A 27,016-nucleotide genomic window follows, 5' to 3' on the forward strand; every position below is an offset into this window, starting at 1 on the left:
TTTATACAAACACACAACACCACCAAATTAGTCTATAAATTTATTTCCAGTAATTTTAGTGGACTAATCCACCTCAACCAATAGTGTATTAGGGCTGGATAAACATTTTTAATCCATTTTCTTAAACAATTCCAATCGTATTTTTTTTTTGTGTGGATTAGCATAAATTAACTCAAATTGGCCTATTTTATTATTTGTTCACGCTTTTAAGAAGATATTTTACAGACTGACATGATAACAACATTAATGTTATATATATAGACTACGTTCACTTTATAATTATAATCACATATTATTTTGAGACTGTATTTAGGAATTTCAAAACAAATACGAAAGTGAAAACCACGTGCTTTTTTCTCCATCTTGTTTCATTTGATATTTTGGAAAAAAAATATGCTTCGCTTGATTTTTTTATTAGATTCTCAATCTTTATTGTAAAGAGAGGAAAATCAATAAAAAAAATGTAATTAATATGGAAGAAAAATGAACATACTATTAAAATATCTGTAAGATTTAAAATATCAATTATATTTTTGAATTCTCGTGTCAAAACTTAAATACAAAACAAAATGTGATGGGGAGACCAGTTAATAAATTTCCAACAGTGAAAGTTACAATGCAAACAAACGAAAAGAAAACATAATAAAAATTGTCAAGAACTAAATTATTATTTTTTCTGTATGGAAGCTTTGAAAACCTTGCAAATGAATAAAAAGAGAAAAGACAGAGACAGGTGCAAGTGCCCTTCTTTTGGTAGTTGGTGCCACAACAAGAATTTTTTTCTCCTTTTAATTTCATTTTATTGAATAATTAATTGTCACTTTGTCGCAACTTGCAAGTGGAAGGGAGTTGTAAAAATTTTCACATGGAATCACAAACTCTATGCATTCACCTGAAGTTTACCCATCATCATCATCATCATCATCTATTCTACGCTGCCCTTAAACTTCTCTTCACAAAGTTTCAATCTTCACCGCAAACTCTTTAGCACTCTGAGAAGAAAATGTCAGAATCTGAGGAAGAAAATACAGACTGTGTTCCAAGGTCAAAGCCCGCAGAGGAAGTTGGCTGCACCATGGACTTCGATCTTGACTTAGAAACTTCATGGCCTTTGGATCACATGTCCTTTGGCTCCAATCCCATGTCACCTTTTCTGTTCTCCTCCAACTCTGACCAGCCTTACTCTCCTCTGTGGGCTTTCTCTGATGGAGAAGACGCCAAGTTTCCAGCTTCTGCCTTCTCTGATTGCCACAAGATCTTCCCTTGTATGGTTTCAGATTGGTTTTCTTTGGACTTCAGTTTTGGAATTTGCATCCTTCTTTTTGGACCTGCTCACACCCTTTGGAATGTAACTTGAATAGATGCACCAGAATTTTATTTTATAGATTTATAAATGTAATATGGGGTGGAATTAGTTTCTGTAGTGTATGTTCTTTTGGTGTTAAGAGTTTCGTTTTGCCAATTTTTAGCTTGAAGTTTATGCGAATTGGAAAAAAAAAATACATTTTATTAGAACAACCATTTTAATAGCCAATTACTTTGGTTGAAGCCCTTTTTTATTGCTGAGGAACTTGGTTATTAGGCACAGGTAATATATGGATGGAATTTATGGGATTGAAATTGAATTTCTTTTATCACCTATTCTGAACGCACCAGCTGAAATTTCATGGCTTGACATGGTTGTACTCTTTTGAGTGTAGTTTGTTCAAGCAAGCTAATGTTTTGAGGCCGGAGTTTTGTCTGTAATATGCTTCCCTTGGATTTTACCTTTGCCACTGTAAGCTACATTTTTTTATATGATTCTTGGAGTATTTGAGGTTTGGAGGTTGTAGATATGTTGTGAAGTTGAGCTCAGAGGTGTTATTACCACCATAACTGTTAAGCAACAGCTTTCGTTGCCTACTATCTCTGTGCCCTTTGGTGCTAAACGTGAATTTTATTGTTTCTTCAGGGATCTGCAACTATTCTAACCGAAACAACTGTTTTCAGGTGATTCAAATTCAATTGCTGAAAAGCCAGAGGAGAATGATGACAACAAGAAGCTTTTGCCACCACTTGCGCCTATGACACCACTGGAAAATGTGGGCGGATACTGTGTAATTAAGGAAAGGATGACACAAGCGCTTCGATACTTCAAAGAGTTGACTGAATTGAATGTTCTGGCTCAAGTTTGGGCACCTGTGCGGAATGGTAATCGGTATGTGCTTACAACTTCAGGTCAACCATTTGTTCTTGATCCACACAGTAATGGGCTGCATCAGTATAGAACGGTCTCTCTGATGTACATGTTTGCTGTGGATGGGGAGAACGATGGAAGTTTGGGACTCCCTGGTCGGGTTTTTCAGCAGAAATTACCAGAATGGACTCCCAATGTTCTGTATTATTCCAGTAAAGAGTATCCACGCCGAGATCATGCTCAACATTACAATGTTCGTGGATCTTTGGCTCTGCCCGTGTTTGAACCTGCATTGCAGTCATGTGTTGGTGTACTGGAGTTGATAATGACTTCTCAGAAGATTAACTATGCTCCCGAGGTTGATAAAATCTGCAAAGCCCTTGAGGTTGGGTTTCTTCTAACTTGGCTAATTATGCCCATAATTTGCTCATGTTTGACAAATATCATGTGATGGTTACATGTAATAGTATACCAACATCGATCGTATGTTTCCTTGCAGACAGTAAATTTGAGGAGTTCGGAAATTTTGGACCATCCATACACTCAGGTGATTTAACCATCAGACATGATGCATCCCCATCTGTTATATTTCTGTTGTTCTTTATCTTAACCCTTTGTTCCCACAGATATAACTTGGCAATGCTTTTAAACCAGATATGTAATGAAGGCCGTCAGAATGCTTTATCAGAGATCTTGGAGATACTGACAGTGGTTTGTGAAACTCATAATTTACCTCTGGCGCAAACATGGATTCCTTGTAAGCATCGGAGTGTCTTGGCCCAAGGTGGTGGTGTGAAGAAAATTTGTTCTAGTTTTGATGGTAGCTGCATGGGGAAAGTTTGCATGTCTACAACTGACGTAGCATTCTATATTATAGATGCCCATTTATGGGGTTTCCGTGAGGCCTGTGTTGAGCATCACTTACAACAAAGTCAAGGGGTTGCTGGGAGGGCTTTTTTGTCCCACAGCATGTGCTTCTGTTCAAGCATTACCCAATTCTGCAAGACTGATTACCCCTTAGTTCATTATGCTCTCATGTTTGGATTAACAAGCTGTTTTGCAATATGTTTACGAAGCTCTCATACAGGAACTGATGATTATGTATTAGAGTTTTTTCTGCCTCCTAGGGTCACAGACTTTCACGAACAAAAGACTTTGTTGGCGTCCATATTGGCAACAATGAAACAGCATTTCCAGAGTCTTAAGATTGCTTCTGGTGTTGAACTTGAGGATGGTTCAATTGAAATTATTGAAGCAACAATTGAAAGAATTCACACAAGGCATGAATCCATTCCAATTGCCCCATCCATTAGATCACCTCCTAGACCTGATACTTCACCAAATATGGAGGAGGAAGTTTCACTTGATCCATCAGAGCAACACATATTGATGTACTGTAATGGTACCAATCATGGAGCGAATCTCAGTGATAAAGCAGGTGGGAAAATTGATCATATGATTACTTTAGAGACTAAAACCTCAAAGAAACCCTTAGAGAGGAAGCGTGGAAAAACTGAGAAATCAATCAGTCTTGAAGTCTTGCAACGATATTTTGCTGGGAGTCTAAAAGATGCTGCAAAGAGCCTTGGTGGTATGTTCACACTCCTGAAACATATCGATAATGAATAGTTTTGTTTGTTATCTTCACAATATACATCTAGCAGGAATCACACATTTATCTAAGAATAATATTTATATTTGTCTATGAATACAAATTTTACTTTAGCACAATGAATTTTATCTCTACGAGCCTTTTCTTGGTGTACAGTTTGTCCTACCACAATGAAGCGCATCTGTAGGCAGCATGGGATATCACGATGGCCATCTCGAAAGATCAACAAGGTTAATCGTTCCCTGTCCAAGCTGAAGCGTGTTATTGAATCTGTCCAGGGTGCTGAAGGAGCATTTGGTTTGAATTCTCTCAGCACAAGTCCACTTCCCATTGCTGTTGGTTCCCTTCCTGAACCATCTACTCGAAACAAGTTCAGCCAGCCAGTCTCAATGAGCATTAGACCATCAGAACCTCAGATGAAAGTGAATGAATTGAATGCCTCCAAAGAACTAGAAACAAACAGAGAAGCAGGAATGGAAGATCAATTGGTAGGAGGAAGAATACATAATCTTGAGAGAGTTACCAATGATAAAGGAGGTTCTACTCAGGAGATTGGGAAAGAACCGAAAAGGACTAGAACTGGAAGTGGCTCAAGTGAGGATAGCACAAACCCTACTTCTCACGGTTCATGGCATGACAGTATCCCAAATGAAAGTTCACCTGTAAAAGATATATTCATTACTTCCAACCATGACCAATGTGCAGTGCTAAGGAGATCACCAGAGTCAACACTGCAGCCAGCCACTAATACACCGAACCAGGCCACTCCTTTCTGTATGCCAGAATTTGTGGCTGCAGAACTTCAAGAGCCATTTGGAGGGATGCTAATAGAGGATGCTGGTAGTTCTAAAGACTTAAGAAATTTGTGTCCTTCAGTAGCTGAGGCCATTTTGGAGGACCTTGTTCCTGAAGCTTGTGGGACTAATCCTCCAGCCTTAGATTTGTCTCCCAAGCAAAGCATGGGTACTCCTAATAAAGCAGTGACACCTTTTGCAGCAACGAAAGAAATGAAGACTGTGACTATCAAGGCAACATACAGAGAAGATATCATAAGATTCCGGGTCTCATTGACATGTGGCATTGTGGAACTGAAAGAAGAAGTTGCCAAAAGATTGAAACTTGAGGTGGGTACGTTTGATATCAAGTACCTTGATGATGATCATGAATGGGTTTTGATAGCCTGTGATGCAGACCTGCAGGAGTGCATGGATGTGTCAAGATCACCAGGAAGCAACATAATCAGGGTTTTGGTGCATGACATAACGTCCAATCTTGGAAGCTCATGTGAGAGCTCGGGAGAGTGAGAAGTGTGTGTACATAGGTTTAGTTTGTACTCTAATTATGTAGGTCCTTTCTCGTTTTTAGGATAAAAACACGGAAACAAAATAGTTTTTGGTTATCATTCAGATAAAAGGAGTTGAATATTTGTTGTCTAAGAATTAAAGAGAGGAAGATATGATTCAACAAGTTATTTCCTCTGATAATTTGTGTAAATAGTTTATAAACCAATTTAACTAAACTAGAAGAGCTATCTGGTAAATAACTTTATCTCACCAGCTTATTAAAGTGTTTAACAAGTTATTCAAATTCACTAATATCTGGTTTGATTACGTTATATGTATCACTTAATCAATGAATTTAGCAGACCAACTTATCTTGATAACTTAAACCAGTTTAAGCTTCTTCTTTTTTTCTGATCTCCACAATAATTACCATTTCATTTAACAATATATTATGTATTTTAAAATTTAAATATATTTGTACTTCATGTAAATATTAATCCATAGGTTTTTTTACCCCTGTTTGATCATTTTAAATCCTTGACATTTTTTAACTGTTTTTTCGTTCTTATTATCACGTTTAGTTTCATGTAACAAATTGAAAATATTAATATAATTAAGCTAATCAAATTATATTTCGAATTAAATATAATTAGAGTTTTTTTAATACATTATTTAATTAAGTGATATATTTATATTTACAATACAAAAATTATATGTATACAACTTTTCTTAACGATGTCAAGGCAGAAAACCTTAGCACATCTGAATCACCTCAATCTCATTTTTTGTGAGCTTTAAACTTGTAAGAAAAAAAATAAAACAGTAATAATGATCTCTTTTACATTATATACAATTTTAATATATTAGTAAAAAGCAGACATGATCTAACTTTATATTTTCTTAGAAAAGATGGTAGTATTAATTAAAATGAATGATGAGTAATTTATGACGGTATATATAAAAAATAACATCAATGTATTCTTTTATGCCATTACATTTCTTCACAATTTGATTGTTTAAAATTTCCAATTCAATAATTGTTTTTAGTTAAAAAAATTATTTTCCATCTTTAGTTAGTTTTGTACATAATTGAAACCTTAGATTTTTAAATTTCATGAAAACATTTTAAACAGAATTTAATCACTAATTAACTATAGATCAAATTTAATTCATTATCATGAAAATGGTTTAAACAAAAGTTTATAAAATCAATCCCAGCGTGACAAACAAGGGTTGGGTGCACAATTGGATGGTGACATGTGGACAAAGGTTACATCACTTTTTGGAAAGAACTTAACAGAATCGCTTTGTATGCTGAAAAATGATTAGTATCATATTCCAAAAAGTGTAGACATACAAGCCTATAAAGTTTTTCAAGAATCGTATTATAATTATTTTTAAGAAAAATACATATTTTTCTCTCACAATCGTAGGAGGATCAATTCTATTTCAGGTATGGACCTATAATCAAGTTAACAATTTCCATAAAAAGAAATACTAAAATTAGAGTATAATAATTTATTTAAAATTCATCAAATGCAATATTTCTAGAAGTACTATTGTTGATAAATGCAATTTTTGAAGTTGCATCGTACATTAAATTTATGTTAAATTTTTTAGAGTATAATAATTATGCAGAAATTAGAATCTTTTCGCTGTTTATGAATCTTAACGAAGTATTATTTTTATTAATGCACAGTTTTCTAACATAATGATACACGAAACTTAAACTAATGCAAAACCTATTTTATTACACAAACCAACCTATAAATTACATGCAATGAGCAAAAAGTAGTGGATTCAGTGAGTGACTCTCGAGAGTGTGTGAATGCCATTTTAACTGATTCTTGATCTTGGTGTGTTTGGGTTGATATTTTTGGTGTGAGTGAGTGCAGTTCAGAGGTGATTGAATTCTTAGATGGCATCGATCACTACTCCAAATTCTCTTCAAATTCGATTAGCTTTCACTCCTTTCAATTCCACGAAAATAAACCCAATTCTTTTCCACACGCGCTTCACCAACTTCGATCGTCGTCGCGTTCGCCTTCTCTGCATTGCAAATCACGAAAACGGGTCGGGTTCTGTTCCTATTCGGTCCGGGTCGGATAACCGTTCCGTTTCGGAGTTTAAGAAGAACGAATCATATGGAGGTGAGGAAAGTGTCTTAACTTCCAGATATATTATTCTCTCTTTTGGATTTAGGTCAATTATTCTAAGAGAACGCTATTGATTATAAAACTGATTGTCCCGTTTTTTAGTTTTATCAATGAGCGAGTAGTTATTGGCCGTGGTAATTATTTAAATTTTCAAAAATTGTTGATGTATGAAATGTTTGGTTGCGTTATATCTCGTTGTGGGATTCGTTTTCCATTCATTTGCATTTCTTGGTTTGCTTCTTGTACTTTAGACAATGTTTGGATAAAGTTGTGAATGAACACAAATAATCAGGAGAAAGAAATAAAAGGCTAAAGCGAATTGAGTTTGTCCTATAAGTTAAAATCGCCATTCAGAGAAGATAAACAAGGGAGTTTTTATAAACTAATTTATATATAAGTTTATTATTCTTTCTTATTTGATTTTTGGGTGATGACATATTGTAGCATTACTGTTTGGGTAAATATTTTTTATTCCAAAAAAATTGAGTTTAGTTGATTTTGTTTCACAAATTTGGTTTTTAGTAATTGTTACTTGTATTGATTAAGTTTAATATTGATTAATCTTGAAAGAATCATTAAGAATTTTAAGTTTACAAAATAAAGATAAATTCAATTGGTTATTAACTTTATTTCTTTTCTAATAAATATATGTGATTATTACTAAAGATCATTAACCATTACCAGATATCAAACAAAACTAACATAGTTAAAGTTGTTGGACTAAAATAATAAGAAATATGTCAATAGTTTATATACTAAATTGACTGTTTATCCTTGATTCTTTTGACCATGCTTGATGAAATATGTTTCCAAATAAAGCCTCTGTATTGATATGGTACAGATAGTCTGTGAGGTTTACGGTTTCACATGCAATTGTAGAGGATTATCGGAAAAGATATTAACATTATTTTTGTTGCTGTTAGTATTTCTCCTTACTTGACACTTTTTAAGTAGTTTGTTTTCAGGAGTTGTGGGAGTGGGTGTGGCTGGAATCTTTCTTCTTTCAGGGATTGCTTTTGCTGCATTCCTTGTAAGCAGGCGAAACGGTGCCAGTAAGCAACTTTTTTTGCTTCTGCTTTTGCCATGCATTAACCATCAAGTCGTCTTGTGGGGCAAGTTATCTGCTTTTGAGTGAAGCAATTTAACTTATGCATGCTTGACTGCGTGCAGGACAAGTGAAGCCCCTGACTACACATCAGGGAGTGCTTTTATCTTCTGATGATTGTAATGACAAAACAGAAAATGTAAACGCTGACAACAGGGTGGAGCAAGTAGATATTAATGTAGAAGGTCAGATAGACATATCCCGGGGTTGTTTATCTCCTGAGTCTGATAAGATTCCAAATTGCCATAGAATTGTTAATGATTCTGACATAGAATCCCAGTGGGTTCGTGATATTCATAACATAGATGATAATGCTGATGCCATCATATACATATCCGTTCAAGAAGAACTACAGCATGGGTCAGTTGTTGATGATAGGTATGTTGTTCCCAGGGAGGGTACAGTGGCACTTAATGATCCTGAACCTGAAACTCCTATTGATTCTTTGGATAGTTATAGATTTAAAGATTTTGATAGCAGCTCTACTGTAGATACAGATAACTCTACTACTGAGCTTAAGGAGAACCCATCCTTCATTGAACCAAGAAACATGTCCAACATTGATGCTGAGCCCCTACCTGTTATATGTGAGCAGCAGGATGAAATTATCGTTTCAAGTGGCAATAGAAGTTCTGCTATTTTTAATACTTTAAGTTTTGTAGCTGATGATGAAAGTGTACCAGTCAATATTGATGTCAGTACTCAGTCAAATAAGACAACTTCAGATCCTGAGGTTTTTCTTGAAGAGGATGATCCATCACTTTCAACCAAAGGAAATCTTGATCTGAACAACATGCCGCAGGTTTCGGACAAGTCATCCTTTGAGGAGCAGAACTTTTCAGAAGATGACCTGTTGGCAAAATCATTTGTCTCATCAACTAATACATTTCTAGATGGACAGGTAAAAAATGATGATAATGAGGTTAATAAATCTAGATCTGAATCTTCAAATTCTGGAGCCTTTTACTCTGCTCCCGGTATTCCTGCTCCATCAGTAGTTTCTTCGGCTGTAGAGGTGTTTCCTGGAAAGGTTTTAGTTCCTGCAGTTGTTGACCAAGGCCAGGGACAAGCATTAGCTGCTTTGCAAGCTCTGAAGGTATGTCTTTGTTCTTATTTGCATTTTTAAACGGATAGTAGGTCAAACATTATTTTTGTGAAGCATAAGGACTACATATTTAAGAACTTGGGAAAGATGGACTTGATAGATTTTTCATTAACACATTTTAGATATAGTTTGGATTTTGTTAGAGTAAAATATTCCAATTGGTCTGATAATTATTTAAAAATTTGTATATTCACTGAAAATTTTGCTGCATAATCAGATTATTGAGTCTGATGTTGAACCCAGTGATTTATGCACACGCCGTGAGTATGCTCGATGGTTAGTGTCGGCTAGCAGTGCTCTATCAAGGTAGTTATTTATTTCTTCTTCCAATCACTGTTATGTGAAATAACAATATTCAAACAAGCTATTTGTATTATTGTAATATGTGGCTGTATGTGTGCTTTTCTGATTGTTTTTTCAGGAAAACAATCTCAAAGGTATTTCCTGCCATGTACATAGAAAATGTTACTGAGCTTGCATTTGATGATATCACCTCTGAGGACCCAGATTTTTCTTCCATTCAAGGTCAGAGTAGGATCTTTGAATGTTGTGTTTTAATACAACAGCTTGTCAGTATGTATGACTTTTTCCTAGCTTATCACGTCTAATGAATATGGACACTTCAGGCTTGGCAGAAGCTGGACTTATTGAAAGCAGGCTTTCAAGATGTAATGGACAGTTGGTTACAGATGAACACGATGGCCCATTTTACTTCTCTCCTGAAAGGTATGCTTTACTAAATTTGGTATTTGATATCTATTCTGTGGTTACCTTCATTTTACTGGGCCACATAGTTAATATTCATCATTATTGGAGTTCACCTATCTTTTTCAATTATTCACAATTTTACATGGTTTCCTTTTTTTCTTTTAATCTTGTAACTTTGTATAGCATTGGTTGTGATTGTGATTCCCTTCTCTCCTATATGCATTTTGTCGCAGCCCTTTATCACGTCAAGATCTTGTTTGTTGGAAAACGGTCCTAGAGAAAAGACAGCTTCCAGAAGCAGATGGAAAGGTTTCTCAACGTTGTTCTGTTGTGCTTATGTTATTCTTGTTTTTCTAGTTGCAGTTGGACTGCAACCTAATCAATTGTTTGCTTCAAATATAATCTTGCATGGCCAGATGCTGTACCAGCTTTCTGGTTTTATAGATGCTGGTAAGGTACACTCTGATGCATTCCCTGCACTTGTTGCTGATGTATCTGCTGGGGAGCATGGAATAACAGCTCTTGCATTTGGTAAGTCATATTCTCTTTTGAAGCATTTGAAAAAATTTCGTTTGTCTTACATGTCTTATTTGCTTTTGATTTTAACTTTTTCTTCTTATTTGATTTGGTGTGTGTGTGGTGGTGGTGGTGGTTAGGTTATACACGATTGTTCCAGCCACATAAACCTGTGACAAAGGCCCAAGCAGCTGTAGCTCTTGCTGCTGGAGATGCTTTTGACATAGTTAATAGAGAGCTTGCACGCGTTGAGGCAGAATCTTTGGCCGATAACGCTGTTGCTTCTCATAGTGTTTTAGTAGCTCAAGTTGAGAAGGATATCAATGCAAGTTTTGAACAGAAGCTTTCCATAGAGAGGGAAAAGATCAATGTTGTTGAAAGATTGACCATAGAGGCAACATGCGAGTTGGAAAGGTTGAGGGCTGAGAGAGAAGAAGACAGAATTTCCTTCATAAAGGAACGAGCTGCTATTGATTCAGAAAGGGTTATTTTTTCTAGGTTAAGGCTTGAGACGGAAGATCATCTACAAAACCTTATGTGTGACAAGGTTGAAATAGCTCATGAAAAAGAGAGGATTAGTAAGCTTCGGGAGCTGGCAGAAAATGAAGAGAAGGAAATTAAGCGAGTGCAGTATGAGCTAGAAGTTGAACGGAACGCTTTGTCAATGGCAAGGTAAAATTATGAAAATTCATGAAGCAACTAAGTTGGTTTGATCATCTTTAAGTTATGGTTATAACATAAAATAATTGTGGAAACTGGCAAATATTGTTTTCAAGTTTGACTATTGGTAGTCTAGATTCATATTTAAATTAGACATTTGATATTGACATCCATAATTCCAGGTATATCCATTGGTTGATCCCTTTGTGTTTCTTGGTTTGATGTTTTCTTCTGGTCAAAATATTATCTTGTTTCTATAACTGTTTTGAGATTTCTACGTTTTATTCCTGACACGTTGTATTTGAATTCTTTAGTTTTTTTCTTTTTTACTTTGACTGAGTGAACTGTATTACCTCAAAAATTGTTTCATGAAATATAAATTCCAGTGACTAAAAGTTGAGAAGCAATAATTTTATCTTGAGACATGCCATATAGTTGTGTTATATTACAAGCCAAGTGTGTGGTGTCAGGGCATGGGTAGAGGATGAGGCAAAACGAGTAAGTGCATATGCAGTGGCCTTGGAGAGGGCTAGAGATCGTTGGGAGAGGAATGGAATCGAAGCAGTGGATGATAACTTCCTTGAGGACTCTACTGGAGTTCCAGTGCTGAATCTTGAGGAGCAGTTATCGGTTCAAGATACGGTTGACCGGGGTGAAAACTTACTGCAGAAGCTAAAGAAAATGGCAGCAGATGTGGGAAGAAGAGCTCGAGATATGATTGACGAGATTATCCTCATAATTTCTCAATTCGTATCAAGATTGAAAGAGTGGACAAGCAAATCTGGAAAACAAGCTGAAGAATTGAGAGAAACTCTCATGGCAAAGGCAGGCAAGTCAGTTCATGAGGTGCACCAAGGCACCGCTGAGTTTGGTTTTACTATAAAAAATGGGGCAAAGCGAGTTGCGGGTGATTGTATACAAAGAGTTGAGAAGCTCACTCAAAATTTCAGGACCTGATCTCTCCCTGTTATGCTAAGTTGCTTTGGAATACCGATGTCAATAATATCTTTTTTGTACAAATCAAATTAATAACGAATATGCTATTTTCGTGACTCCTTTGTTTTAAGAAATCAACAAGAGAACAAAATTTTGTCTTCTTTTCAGTATCCATTCAAACATTCAATATAAACGTAGTTCAGTATACACATTCGAAAATCTAAGTTTTAATTGTAAAATAATTAAAATAACAAATAAACGGTAAACATTAATCAAATGGTAATGGTAATTAAATACATATGAAGACTATAATAGATTTGAGACTATAGTATATAAATGTAGCATCAATTTTTGTATAAATGAAATCAATAATGGTGAAGTGAGTAACCACTTGTAATTCGACATGTTAATTTCTTAACTCGTGTGTTCTAAGAAATCAATCAAGGAACAAGATTTTGCCTTTTTTTTCAGTTTTCATTTAAGCATTCAATTATCAGCATAGTTCAGGATACACATCTGAGAATCTAAGTTTCAATTGTAAAATAATTAAATAAACCTCAAAACATTAACCATATCGTAATGATAATTAAATACATTTGAAGACTATAATATATAAATATAGCATAATTTTTGTATAAATGAAATTAATAATGATTGAGTGAGTAACCACATGTTATTTTCATGACTCTCCTATGCTTTAAGAAATCAACCGATAAACAAGATTTTGCCTTCTTTTCAGCGTCCATTCAAGCATTCCATTATCAGCGTAGTTCACGATACATGTTCAAGAATCTAAGTTTTACTTTAAAATAATTAAATAAACTGCAAACATTAACCAAATGGTAATAATAATTAAACCATAACATATAAATATTGCATCAATTTTTGTATAAATGAAATTAATAATGATGGAGTGAGTAACCACTTGTAATTCAATATGTTGTTTTCTTGACTCGTGTTTTAAGAAATCAAATGGGAAACAAGATTTTCAAGCATTAAATGTAGTTCTTTTCGAAAATCTAAGTTTCAATAGTAAAATGTTGGACTAGCATAAGTTAGTATAATCAGGTTTGAACTAATTCTAAATATTCACGGTGTTTTACCTTGTACCTCCAATTCTTTCACCCTACAGCCCAAATTTTCATAAATATCCTCTAATAGAGGTGGTTATGTATTAAAATTGATTTGTTGAGAATTTTCATGTACATTAAATGAAGTCTTCAAAAGTTGAATATAATGTTTCAAAGACTTATATCCCATTTCATCTCTCACGAGTGTTTGCACCCCATTTCTTTTAGGGTTATCTTGTTGAGTGTTTTCCTCATCCTTTTGTTGAGTTTTGAGAAATTGTTAGACCATTTCTTGAGTATTGAAATTGTTTGAGATAGTTTGGCACCTTGAAGGTGTTGGAGGTAGTTTGGACATAAAGGTTTGAGATAATTAAAGGCGGTGGGAGCTTGAACGCTCAAATGTTTTAAGTCGGATGTCCACATTTAAAAAAGAGTAAAATTTCAAAAATATAAATCAAATCTGTAAATTCGAAAAATCAAAATATGGGATATCGACATCCTATGTAAAACAAATCGGATATCGACGTCTAATATTATAATTTTTGAATGTCAAAATCCAATAAAGAGACATCAGATATTGAGATCCGATCATTTCGCGTTGAATGAAATCTGCGCCTGGTTAATTAACTTTGCCTTTTATATGCATAATTCACTTGCTTTTTCTTTATATGATTGCAATTGATATTCTTACAGTAACATTAATTATGTTTATTATTCATTTATCAGTAACATTCATAAATTATCATTAATTTTTATTTTTTGATTTTGATTTGTGGTTTTGCTGAAAACGTGTAACAATAAAAGAGTTAGATTTATAATAAATGAAATGAAACCATCATTTATGTTAATTTAACTTTTATAATTATTTAATTTTGTTAATATAAAAAATGTATTTTAAATGTTTATTTTTTATGATAAAAAATGCATTTTTATAATTATTTAATTTATTTTTAAGTTTTTTAGATTGTTTATAAATGTTGTATTTATTGTATTAGTTTATGATTTTTTAATTTTATTATAAATGTTTAATTTATTCTATTAGTTTTTTATTTTGTTAAAATTTTTGTATAAAATAAATGGTATGACTTTTTTTTAAAAAAAATATGGTATTTAAAATTCACATGAAAATTTGAAATAATTTTTTATGTAGTTTTAAGTCATATTATTATGTTTTTTTTTAAGTTTATTAAATTATTTATAAATGTATAAATTATTATATTAGTTGATGAATTTATAATTTAATTATAATTATTGAATTTATTGTATTAGTTTTTGATTTTGTTTTTTTGAATGATGTAAAAAACTATTTTGGTGTTTTATTTTTTAAGTTTATTACATTATTTTATTGATTTTAAAAAATTTAATTATAAATGTTTAATTTATTCTAGTAGTTTTTCATTTTCTTAAAAATATTATAAAATAAATTATATGACTTTTTTAATTTATTAAAATGAAATTGGTATGTAAAATTGATATGAAAATTTTAAATGATTTTTTTGGTAGTTTTAAATAAATATTAAATATTAAACAAATCAAACATTAAATTCTATAAAATTATAAAATTTTAAATAAATATTAAATAATTAGAAACAATTAATTTTAATTCAAAATAAATTTAATTAATTAAAATATTTATATGATTATAAAATCATAACATTTCAATAAAAAAAGTAACAAAATATCTCAAAATTATAAAAGATTAAAAAACTACAAATCAATGTAATTAAAATAAAAATGAAAAAACTAGAAAACAAAAAAATTAAAACAAAAGAATTTAATAAAAATATAAATTATTAATTAATTAAAATAAATATATGTGTATTAAATGACATAAAATTTAAAAAAGTGAACTTGGACGTGGAGAAGAACCAAAACTGTATTTGGAGAAATAAAAAAAAGTAAAAAAGAGAGAAATTGAGATTGAAAAGAAAAACAACAGTTTTTATAGAGAAAGAAAAAGTTGTTAAAAAAGTCTGGTCAAATATCTCTTTTTATTAAAAATTAATAACATTTTAATTGCTTTTAATTATAGTAAAATCATGTTTTTTGAAATATTTGGAGGTGTAGGATGAAAGGTACCATCCCACACTGTTTGGAAGAGGAAGAGAGAACAAACAACACAACTTTGGATAACAAAAAATCATAAGAAAGTTTATTTAGTCTCTAAGACAACTTTAAATATTTTGAGTAAGAAAAAGTAATACATTTAAAAAAATATAATATAGAAGTATAGCATAAGTATAAATGAAATTAATAATAATGGAGTAGATAACCACTTGTAATTTCAAAAATATTATTTTCATGACTCTTATGTTTTCAGAAATCATCCCAAAAAAAGATTTTATCTTCTTTTCAGCGTTCATTCAAGCATCTAATTATTAGCATAGTTCACAATACACATTCCAAAATCTAAGTTTCAAGTGTTAAATAGTTAAAATAAATAAATAAACTGCTAACATTAACTAAATTGTAATGGTAATTAAATACATTTGAAGACTATAATATATAAATATAACATCAATTTTTATATAAATAAATTTAATAATAAAGTGAGTAAGCACTTGTAATTCAATGTTATTTTCATGATTCATGTGTTATAAAAAATTAACTGGTAAACAAGATTCAATTATTAGCAAAATTCACTGTATACATTAGAGAATCTAAGTTTCAATTATAAAATAAATAAATAAACTACAAACATTAATCAAATGGTAATAGTAATTAAATACATTTGAAGACTTATAATTCAACATGTTATTTTCATTTAAGCATTCAATTTTCGGCATAGTTCACAATACAGATTCATAAACTGCAAACATTAACCAAATGATAATCATACTTAAATACATTTTAAGCCTATATTACATAAATATAGCATCGAATATAATCTTGATTTAAAATACATTAAGGAATTGGTACATTAGTAGAATTTGGCTTTTAATTACTAAGTATTTTCATAAAGAGTTATTGTATAATGGTCTATAGCATCAAATTTTATCTTTACCAAATATTCATTTACAAAAATGCGCAAAAAAAAAAATGGTTAAAGATCTAAATATCCCACACCGATATAACTTCTTAACCCAAGATTTTCAAGACAGGAACAATTCTTGACAGCTATTCTAAAACATTGAAATTTGTAGGCGATAATAAAATTTACCCTTTATAAAAAAAAGAACGTCGAAATAACACTTATCGTATTAAAAAGACTGTTATTTCATGCCCGAGAACAATAAAAAATGACCTGTGCAGCATGCAATATAACCCTCGGAGCAAACATAAATACCCACAGATCAGATTGCTTAAATAGAAAATAGAACAATTGTACTTTTGCCAAGAGTAAGATCATGAAGTAAAATAATTAAACCAAGGCAAAAATAAGACACCTTAAACGTCAATACACAAAAATCCATCTACTGAAACTAAAACAAAGTAAATATGACTTATTTCTTCTTGTCTCCAGCTCCACCAGCCCTGCACACAAAGAAAATAACATTAGCATCAGCTAGCTGATACGGAGAAGCCAATCAGTAAATAGTGGGATTATAAATATAAACAAAGAATAACCTCATTTTACGGAGAACGTTGGACATCTCCTCACGCTTCTTCTTGGCACGTTTGTGAGTTCCAAGCTTTCTCTTGGCAACCTTAAGAGCCCTCTTATCCTTCCCAACCTTAAGTAACTCAGTTATACGTTTTTCATATGGTGCAAAACCAGCAACCTCTCTTATGAGATTCCTCACAAAGTGCACCCTTTTGCTTGTTTTCTGAGTGCACAACATAAGACAGGTCAGATTCCTTAAAAGAAAAAGACAGATTCTAAATCTGAGAACTGAAAGTAACAAAATTACCAATTAAATTTTCTCTACTGTACAGAATATTAGGTGTGGCACAAAACCATGTTTCCCTAACACAAGAAACTTCTAGCCAGTCTGAAACGGAATAAATACAATAGAAGGGGCAGAAATTTAAAACTTCAAATAACTTTTTACTATGCAGCAAAAAATTTGGACAAAGAACAACTATTTCACAGTTTCATTTAGAAAGACAACCCTAAAATTATAGTCACTGCTTTGAATAATAATTTGATCCTAGTAACGGCATTTCAATCTAAAAAGGTGCAAGTGATAAATGTAAAAGAGTGAATCAAAATTGAAAAACCAAGGATAAAACTTACCCCCTTGCGATCTGAGGGGCGTGAAGGCAATTCCTTCTTAGTGACGACGTGACCCTTGTTCAGTCCAACAAAAAGGCCCGTACTAGGCGGTTTGGGAGCCATATCTCTGTCAAAAAGCAAACACGAATCAGAATCGTTAATGGTCTGTGTAATCAGAAGCTATTGCGAACGAATGAGAAGGAAACGAAACTTTGAGTTAAGAAAGAGAATGAGAGACCAAAAGCCAGAAGCCATTACCTGGCGCTGATTGACGGAGAAACCCTAACACCAGAACGTGCGGTGAAAGAGAGTGAGAGCATCTAGGGTTTTTGTGTTGCTTTGCATTTTATGGTAGAGACCCAGGTCAAGTCGGGTTGTGGATCCTTAATAACTGGGTCGGCCCATATGTAAAAAAAATACCGATTCTATCTGTAGGACCTTTTTTTCTCAATGTCCCCGAAATACTTTTTCTTAAATATTATTCTCAAAATAGTTCAGTCCAGTAAACTTGCACTTTTTTCTTAGGGGATTTTCATGGTATTTTTTTTATAAAAAAATCAAATTGAATTCAATCACTTTAGTGGAATTTCGAATTAGTTAGTTAATAATGATAATTATGATTGGATGGGCTATTGAATTCAATGAAAAGAAGCTATCCTAGTTAGGTCATCAAAATTAATTAATTTTGTTTCCAATTAAAAGTTTTGCGCTGTGCTATATTATGTATTTCTTAATTTAACAAATTTAACATTTGACCTAAAATAAATTTTAAAGTAACCCTTGTTAAATATAATAATTAGCTAAACTTATTCAGAAACACATTTAGGAGAGAACAAATATGGAACTTATAAATTAAAACCAACTAATTTCTCTACAGCCTTGTTCACTATGGATCTGAAGAGGGTGATTGAAGGGATTTAAGAGGATTTCAAAGTAAATTTTTTTTGTTATTTATTTGAGTAGATTTGGAGGTAAGTGATAATGAATTTGGAAGTAATGGAAGTAAAGTTTGTATGAGAATTAGTGTACGATTTGAGTGACGTGACTGATTAAAAAAATTTACTTTAAAATTCATTCTCATCTATCTCCAAATTCACTCAAATAAACAAAAAAAAAAATTTATCTTCAAATCTTCTCAAATTTCCTCAATCACTCTCCCCCATATACATTCAAGTGAACAAAGGCTACATATTTTATTTTCAATTTGTTCATAAATTAATTTTAATTTATGGAAGCTTGTCTTCTTTTCATTTGAAATGCTTTTGAAGTTAGGAATGATCGCATTGATGATCTACAATAAGATTTCGCTTATATGAAAAAGAAAACGTTTAATAATCTAATGTCCCACCAGATCTAAAGCATAAGGTTATATGGAAAATTTTCAAATACTTAACCTAAAATTTGACGTAAACAACTATTATCTAATTTAATTTATTCGATGCGCCTTATATTTTCTTTCAAAATTTGTAATTTCTCATCCTATTACCGCTAATCAAGTTCGATATGCATAAATTTTGTAGAGTTTAATTTGTAATTATTGTGAATTATAAATATTTTCACACCATTAACTAAACCAATCATTATAAAAGATAACAAGACAGTATTGTTTTTTTAAACAACAAATACTTTTTTGTTAAAAACAATTTTTCTCTAATCTATAAGACCCAATGCTTTTGTTTAGAAATTTATATTCAGAACTTTGGATATTTAATAACAATGTCCTAATTTATTTGCTAAAAAAAGTAATTATAGAAAAATTACTTTGTGAAAATACTAGTTTTTTTAAACATAAACTAAACACTGGAAAGCAATTAAATCTCTTCCAAATTTTGGTGTCATTGCTACAACTACAAACACAAACACGATGGCTTAATATGTCATACATTTTTAGTTGTTTGGATCTTCGCCATCACATTTTTTAGTGCACAAAACTGAGAAGTTACTATATCGATAAAACAACACTGCTTATGTTCAGCTTAACAATTTGTAGGATTTATGTTTGATGTTTACTGTAACAAGCTTAGTTTTGTAAGGTTCTTCAGCTTAAGGTGCGGTAGGGTAGTATTGATAAATATGAATTGACAGTCCCATCAACTGCTATGGAAATGCTTGTCACTGTAATTTAATGTTTTGAAAGTTAATCAAATGTCAGTTCTGAAAGTTTTAGTGATTGTGCTTGTTATGTCCAAACAGCAACAATAAAGTATACCACATTTACATCAATGAAGTTAAAGATGAATAACTCACTACTGTTTTGGAAAATTATGTCAGTATACATATAAGTTAATTAAATCAAGGCTTGCATTTCTGGTAGCATCCTTTTGGCATTTCCAACTCCAGTGTTTGCTAATTTGAAAAATTGCCATGGCCAACATATGCGTCTCACTTTATGAATATTGTTTTCACATTTATCTGTTTCTTCTAGTTGTCTGGTTAGTTCTTCAACTCTCCCACGAAGTTCAACTGCTCTAGCATCAGCCAGTTTCAAAGACCTCTCTGCTGCTTCCTGTGCAGTTATTGCAGTCATTGCAAGTTCCTCTTTCAGTCTTAATTTTCCATTGGATATGTCCAAATTAGTCTTTGTTTTATGCAGTTCTTGTTTCAAGACAGCCACCTGGTGAAACATAAAGATGCTCTCAAATGTCACCACATATTGCTAAGTTATGAAAAAATAGTTCTTCACTCTACAACATTTTCCAATGAATCTTTACCATTTTGTCACGCTCTTCAATCTCTACCTTTGCAGCTTCAACTTCCAACTCACAAGCTTCCTTCCATCTAGCAACTTCTTCTTCCGCTGCTTTCATTTCCATCAAAAACTCCTCTACCTTTTGACAAGTTAGACAGAAACCAAGGTTGGTAAGAAAAATAACTTTTATTAGGGAACTGTTTTTTCATGTGTTGATGAAGCAATTGATTACATTTTGAGCCAAGGTTCTCTCTCTATCTTCTAACTCTTTGATGTAGAGTTTGTTTTCTGCAATTTCTTTTGCTTGTTTTTCTGTGAGACACTGGAGACGCTCTGTATCTGACCTGGCGTGAGGTTCATGATAAATAATCCAAAACCAAAGAATATGAACTCCAATATATACTTCTAAATTATTATAAGTTGCAGCAGCAAGCCTCAAACAAAAATAATCTCAAATAGCCTAATCATTATATAAGCCAACAATCAAAGAAAAATAGGAGGCATCAATTTAATTTCACTATTTTTCCTTGTAAATCATGCAGTATTAGCAGAAACTCCATATCATTATGACAAAAAAAGTATAATTTCAATATAACATCAGGTGCCAAAGTACCTAGATTCTTCCAAAGATCTCCTTAATCGAGTGATTTCAAGACGTAAATTCTTCATCATTCTTTCCACGGTTGAGGCCTTGGAAAATAACTATAAATTTCAGATAAAAGAAAGAGTTGATTGTTCTAGATATTAAGAATTAAAAGCGTAATAAGAGCTTACCACACTAACAACTTCCTCTTCACACTCACTGCTATCTGATTTGGCCCCAGAAATCTCCGTTGATTGTTCAGTGTTCCCACCACCCATCATGAACCAACCAAACTGCAAAAGGGGCATCCTTTTATGGTCATGTCCCTTTATTCTCTTCTCCAATGCTTCTTTCTCCAACAGGGCAACCCTAAGCAAGTTATTCACATCCCTATTCTCCTCAGTCAAACTGATCAAACTGCTCTCCAATTCTTTCTTCTCCTTCCTCCTCATCTCCTTGTACCTATCCACCCTTTTCTCCACCTCAACCGCAAGCCTTGAGATCAATCTCGACTCTTCCAACAACATCCTTGATTCCTCACCTGAACACTCCCCCTTACAATCTTTCACTGAAGCTTCGTTCTTTTCTCCCTCTAAACCCTCTATCACTCTAGACAAGCTATACTTCGTTGAAGTGAGACAATCCAAAACCATAAACATCGCCCCATTTCTCTCTTTCCTCTCACTCTCCAGTCTCTCGACCCTTTCTTTCAAAAATCCCACTTTTTTTCCCTCCAACCCATCCTTTTCTTTTTCTTTCAGAACCTCTTCAAAGTAAGGGACCCTGTCTGGATGATGAGGACGGTCAGAAAATTGTTCCATGTTGCATATAATAGTGGATGCTTGAGGATCTTCATGAAGACAGAAGCAAACCAGAGTTAGAGGGGTGGAGGAAAGAATAGTTTCAAAACAACCAGTCAGAGGGGAAGGTTAGTTAAAGATGAATTTCAACTATTTGCGACAATGATGCTTCGTTTTGTAAAATGTAAATACAGAACAATTGTTAGATAATAATATATATATATATATATATATATAACACGAGGTTTGCTAACACGTAAGCCCTGTTTTTGAGTTGGTACATTTTAGAAATGTGTACCGGATTTTAGTAGACAAAAATACCCTTATATATCATGGATTCTAAGTTCTAAGGTTAAGGATATTTTAATAATTTTCATTCTCAAAATAAAAAAAAAAAAAACAAAATTCTTGCTCACCTCCTTTGTTCCTTTCAACCCTTTATCTTTTATCTCTCACTCCAACATTTTCTCTATGTAGTCTCAACTAAAAAAAATAAAAAACACTGACGGTTAAACAATCTTACAAAAAATGATTTTACAATGAGTTTTCATTTTATAATTTTTGTGTTATCTAATTTTATCCCATTTTCACAAGCACAAACGAATTGGTAATTGACCCGAAAAAAAAAATCAGAAATACTGTTAAACAATTTCTTACAAAAAATGATTTTATAATGAGTTTTCATTTTATAATTTTTGTCTTATCTAATTTTATCTAATTTTCACAACCATAATAACATCAAAGGAATTGGTAATTGACCTGGAAAAAATAAGAAACACTCGTTATTAAACTATTTCTTACCAAAAATGATTTTAAAATGATTTTATAATTTTTGTCGTATATAATTTTATCTAATTTTCACAAGCATAATAACATCCGAAGGAATTGGTAATTGGCCTTGAGGGTTTTTTAGAGAGGTTAGTGAAGATGGTGAAATTGAAGAGATCTTGAACCTTTGCCTGAAGTGAATATGTCAATGACTCAACTATTTACAAAGGCAAATTGTTTAACGGCGGCAAGTGTTTCTGATGTTTATGATTTTTTTCAATTGGAGCTACAGTATGGATGATAGAGAAAAGGTTGGAGTGAGAGAGATAAAAGAGAAAGGATTGAGAGGAATGAGAGAGGTGAGTAAGGGTTTGGGGTTTCTTTTTTTTTGTATTAAAATACCCTTAACCTTAAAACTTAGAATCCATTATATGTAAGTATATTTTTGTCTACTAAAACCCGGTACATATTGCTAAAATGTACCAACTGAAAAACAGGTGTACGCGCGTTAGCAAACCCATATATATATATATATATATATATATATATATATATATATATATCTTTACTCTATATTCTATTTTTATAGTTTTGTTTTTTTACTGTTTAAACTAATATCATAATTTTCTTTTGTGTTTTCATCTTTGATATTTAAGATATGGTTATATATTGAGAAGTCTAGTGAGCAATATAATGGGATTCGGAATTCTGTTTGCAATTTGATCTACATTGTACTTTTTTTTAATCCCAAATCTATCTTAATAACCTGTTGTTTTGTGTCGTGTTTGATAATTTTGATCACTTATTCTTGTTTGATTTTTATCATGAGCTTTTTTTTTGTTATTTGTTGTTGTTTTTTTGTTATTATGTTGTCTGATTAAACATCTGCATTTGTATATTTAAATTAACAAAATTATCTAAGAAAAATACATCTAACACAATGTGAATCATGCTATTTGTATTTGTTCTATTTTATTTTTCTTTTGATTCCTGCTATTCTTAACTTTTGCAAAAATTTGGATTATTGTTGATGAAAAATTTAAGCGTAAGTCTAAGGGTAACATAATATAAGAATGAAGAGATTAAATAATATAAAAATCAAAACTCAAAAAATTTATTATTTTAAGATTTTTGGATTAACGTTGTGTGTATCCTTCTTATATTATATTATTATTATTATTATTATTATTATTATTATTATTATTATTATTATTATTATTATTATTATTATATTTATTATTATGTCTCCCACAAAAAAGCTATCATTATTTGATAAACTTACTTTAAATTTATATAAAAGTTACTGGTTGAATGTAAACTGCTACATCTTAAAGTTTATTTTGGTTTGAAAAAATCTCAACAACATTATGATACGAGGAAGAAGGGATAAAATATAAAATATTATTGTAAGGGTGCGTACGAGTTACTTCTATATCAGTATTGTCGTTTACCAACCATAGATACAATCGAACGTAATTCTCACCCAAATATCTCCAAGCGTAATTTAATTTGCCTTTAATCTATTGTAGAAATTTCAACTTCGACGTTAAGTAAAAAGAAAAAATTGGAATGAGAAAATAAAATTAGAATGTGAACCGTAAATACTGACAGCTAAAAATAAGGTCCAGTGGAATGATATTAATTAGATTTAGATTTTATTTTCAAACTAAAACATAAAATTTTAGATTTATTTCTTGTTTTGCAGTTTTTAGATTTTGAATTTTAATACTAATATATAACTGTAAAACATACAGATTATTATGAAGTGGTATATTTAATGTAATAAATTGAGTTAGTTATTATAAATATAATGATTAGAAAAGTAATATAGTATGTAATAATATTTATAATGAGACATGTAATTGTGTAATGTGTCTGAGTAAGTTGAGTAAATTTTATAAAAGAAAATATCAATCGTATTAAGAGGAAGGAATATTATTTTTAGAGCTTCTTTTATAGTATTAAATGACAAGTAAAACACTTTATACGAAGTCAACAATTCCTTGTCTGTTGATAGAAAATTTATAGAGAGATTCAATAAACAATGATAAGTAATTGAATATAATGTGTTGAAAAAAATAATGAAATGTTCCGTGGTAAACAATATAAGAAACTGAATGCACTAAAACTAAAAAACCTTCGGAGTAAATAATCGTCAACAAAAACATTACGATGGGATGGAAAACACAAAAGTTAAAATATTATATCTTAAGTCTATCATAAATGAAAGAAGAATAACAAGTATTGCTAATGACAAATCAAAATATAAAAAAAAATGTTGAATTAAATTTGTGATATATGGATATCGATTATAATAATCATATAAGTAGGAATAAATATATTTTTTATTATGTTTTAAATGAAAATAATCTACCGTGAGTTTTGAATATTGCTTTATTATGAAAGTGATGAAGAAAATGAAATATTAAAATAAAAACCAAAAGTTGATTTTTGTTGAAACAATTTGTAATGTGTTCCTGATTTGAAAAAATAATTTATTAAGTATTGTACAATTATAGGAAAATGACTACATACTACTATCATAACAAAGATGTTTGTAAATTTATGATTCTTCTCGAAACATTATTGTTGTTGTAAAATGAGTTGAAATTAATTTTTTCCTGTCTAAATATTATAAACATTCAATATAGTTTAATGACAAAGCAAAATATCTTTCTTAGCTTTGACATTATTGTTATAGACATTTATATTTTGGAGGATTAAAATTCTTCAAATGAAAAACAAAAAAAAGATTATCATCTAAAAATATGGTTTAATTATGATATATGATAAAATGAGAGTTTGAGGAAAACTGGTCTACATATTTTAAGAAAGATCATCATATAAAGATAGTATTAATAAATTTATACATAAACATAATTTTCAATTTTCAATTTTAAAATAATAAATTTATAAATTTTTATTTTTAAATGATCATCAATTTTCTCATTTTTATTTAATACCACACTTAAACTCGTTTCAATTTCTTAAATAATATCACCTTTTAGAGCATATAATTGACGGTTCATCAACCAAAATCCGTTTTATTGGTATCTCAGATTTTCTTGGTTCTCATATATGTTTTCCAGTATATAGAATTAGCGTGTGAACTCCTAAAAAGGATTTTCCTATAAATACAAGATATTTGGGAAGGAATTGAACATCTCTTACTTGAAGGAAGTACACTTTAAATAAAAAATAAAATCTAAATTAAACTATTTTCCCTTATTATTAACATTAAGAGGAAAAAAAAAACAAATAACTACTTTATTTTTTTCTTTCATTTCCCTGCTAAGTCCGGTACCGTATGCTAAGTCAGATATTAGTAAAGACTGTAATAGTCAATAATCATAAAAATGACCATGATAATCACAAAAACAGTGTTGATGATATCAAATAAGAGGTTTTTTTTAAAAAAAAATTGAGTTTGTAAAAGTAATACGAGAGAGAGAGATAAAAATTGAATGATTTATTTATATATTAAAAAATATAGAATCAAAATCACATCTTTTATTTAAAAATTAAGAAAGATGTTTGGAAATCAAAATAAAAATTAAGTTGTTAGATATATTATCTTTTATCTTTTAGTTGGTTTGTTATTATTTCTCATTTGTATTTTGGGCTTAGCCCATATTTCTTCTATTATAAATAGAGAACCCTATGTGTGTATTTTACACAAGGGAGATTAATCTAAATATAGTTTTTCACTATATTCAACATGGTATCAGAGCAAGTTCTCTGATCCTCTTCTGGTGGTCTCTGCTGTCTGCCGGCGGCTGGCCGTCATGGCCGCCGGCAGCCCCTAAAATCTCAGTGGGCAGTCCATTTTTCTTCTTAAATCTCTGCCACAGTCAGCACCAGTCCAGACCCAGTGTGCCACTGCTGTCGCCGCCACTTTCCGCTGCCGTCACTGCTAACTCCGGCCACCGTCGCCGGCCACCGTCACAGATTCGACGGGTGACCTGCGGATCTGGACCGTCTCTTCGAGCGACGGCCAACCACGCCGGTTTCGAGAGCCACCTCTCAGTCACGCGCCGCCACGCAGTGCTTCTTTCCGGCCAGTCCGCCGCCGCCTTGTCGCCGGCCACCGTCACAGTTCCGTCCGGCGACCACTGGATCTGGTTCGCCTCTTCACGCGACGACCAACCCCACCGGTGCCGGCGTCTAACTCTTTCCCACGCTCCGCCACGCGCCGCTTCTTCTCTGTCAGATCTCGGGTGCGTGCTTGTCACGCGCCGCCTTCCCAGCATCGGCATCAAACCGCGACGCTTCCGGTTGACGCTTTCGGTTGTCTCGCCGGACCTCCCTCTCTCTGTTCAGACCTTCCAGAGCAGCCATTGCTGCCATCTTCGTCTGTCTTCAAAGCATCTTCATCTCGTCGCACGTTCCGCATTGTCGGACCTTCCTTTCTGCGTTGTGTGCTTCGTCTCAGCTGCTGATGCCGTTCCGGCGCCGTTTGCCGCTGTCCCGCGCCGTTTGCCGCTGTCCCGCGCCGTTTGCCGCTGTCCCGCGCCGTTTGCCGCTGTCCCGCGCCGTTTGCCGCTGTCCCGCGCCGTTTGCCGCTATCCCGCGCCGTTTGCCGCTGTCCCGCGCCGTTTGCCGCTGTCCCACGCCGTTTGTCGCTGTCCAGGCACCGTATGCTTCCAACCACTGTAGGCCCCCATCACCTCGTCAGTTAGTGATGGCAGTCCAT

At 32.4% G+C, this 27,016-nt stretch overlaps 4 protein-coding genes across 10 annotated transcripts; 2 read left to right on the forward strand and 2 right to left on the reverse strand.

Moving 5' to 3' along the window:
* Positions 1-744: 744 nt before the first annotated feature.
* LOC108326210 (protein NLP6) lies at positions 745-5,255 on the forward strand. 4 transcript variants are annotated; one of them, XM_052875139.1, is made up of 6 exons: positions 800-1,265; positions 1,990-2,561; positions 2,676-2,723; positions 2,831-3,767; positions 3,945-4,912; positions 4,980-5,255. In XM_052875139.1, exons 1-6 carry the CDS (start codon positions 1,004-1,006, stop codon positions 5,025-5,027), a joined length of 2,835 nt encoding a protein of 944 aa, XP_052731099.1. In that variant the 5' UTR covers positions 800-1,003; the 3' UTR covers positions 5,028-5,255. The 4 variants fall into 4 exon arrangements, with proteins under 4 accessions (XP_017415057.1, XP_052731099.1, XP_052731100.1 ...); XM_017559568.2 differs by having other exon boundaries at positions 745-1,265; positions 3,945-5,255; XM_052875140.1 differs by having other exon boundaries at positions 1,212-1,348; positions 3,945-5,255.
* Positions 5,256-6,847: 1,592 nt separating this feature from the next.
* On the forward strand, positions 6,848-12,464 carry LOC108324029 (uncharacterized). 3 transcript variants are annotated; one of them, XM_052875141.1, is made up of 11 exons: positions 6,848-7,221; positions 8,193-8,279; positions 8,398-8,919; positions 8,995-9,428; positions 9,655-9,743; positions 9,859-9,962; positions 10,064-10,163; positions 10,379-10,454; positions 10,562-10,676; positions 10,802-11,333; positions 11,792-12,423. In XM_052875141.1, the coding sequence occupies exons 1-11, from the start codon at positions 6,990-6,992 to the stop codon at positions 12,276-12,278; spliced, it is 2,778 nt and encodes a 925-aa protein (XP_052731101.1). In that variant the 5' UTR covers positions 6,848-6,989; the 3' UTR covers positions 12,279-12,423. The 3 variants fall into 3 exon arrangements, with proteins under 3 accessions (XP_052731101.1, XP_017412305.1, XP_052731102.1); XM_017556816.2 differs by having other exon boundaries at positions 8,398-9,428; positions 11,792-12,464; XM_052875142.1 differs by having other exon boundaries at positions 7,211-7,221; positions 8,182-8,279; positions 8,398-9,428.
* Positions 12,465-16,601: 4,137 nt separating this feature from the next.
* On the reverse strand, positions 16,602-17,865 carry LOC108325170 (60S ribosomal protein L36-3). Its single transcript, XM_017558189.2, has 4 exons — positions 17,742-17,865; positions 17,505-17,610; positions 16,895-17,094; positions 16,602-16,801 (listed from the first exon to the last, which is right to left on the reverse strand). Exons 1-4 carry the CDS (start codon positions 17,801-17,803, stop codon positions 16,771-16,773), a joined length of 399 nt encoding a protein of 132 aa, XP_017413678.1. The 5' UTR covers positions 17,804-17,865; the 3' UTR covers positions 16,602-16,770.
* A 1,755-nt stretch (positions 17,866-19,620) lies between these two features.
* On the reverse strand, positions 19,621-21,725 carry LOC108325172 (uncharacterized protein At3g49055). Of its 2 annotated transcripts, none has more exons than XM_052875144.1 (5): positions 20,947-21,725; positions 20,786-20,874; positions 20,405-20,516; positions 20,195-20,311; positions 19,621-20,097 (listed from the first exon to the last, which is right to left on the reverse strand). In XM_052875144.1, exons 1-5 carry the CDS (start codon positions 21,574-21,576, stop codon positions 19,771-19,773), a joined length of 1,275 nt encoding a protein of 424 aa, XP_052731104.1. In that variant the 5' UTR covers positions 21,577-21,725; the 3' UTR covers positions 19,621-19,770. The 2 variants fall into 2 exon arrangements, with proteins under 2 accessions (XP_052731104.1, XP_017413682.1); XM_017558193.2 differs by having other exon boundaries at positions 20,786-20,862; positions 20,947-21,723.
* Positions 21,726-27,016: the final 5,291 nt, after the last annotated feature.

The sequence above is a fragment of the Vigna angularis genome, chromosome 3 (genome assembly GCF_016808095.1).
Source record: "Vigna angularis cultivar LongXiaoDou No.4 chromosome 3, ASM1680809v1, whole genome shotgun sequence".
In the NCBI taxonomy this organism is placed as follows: domain Eukaryota; kingdom Viridiplantae; phylum Streptophyta; class Magnoliopsida; order Fabales; family Fabaceae; genus Vigna; species Vigna angularis.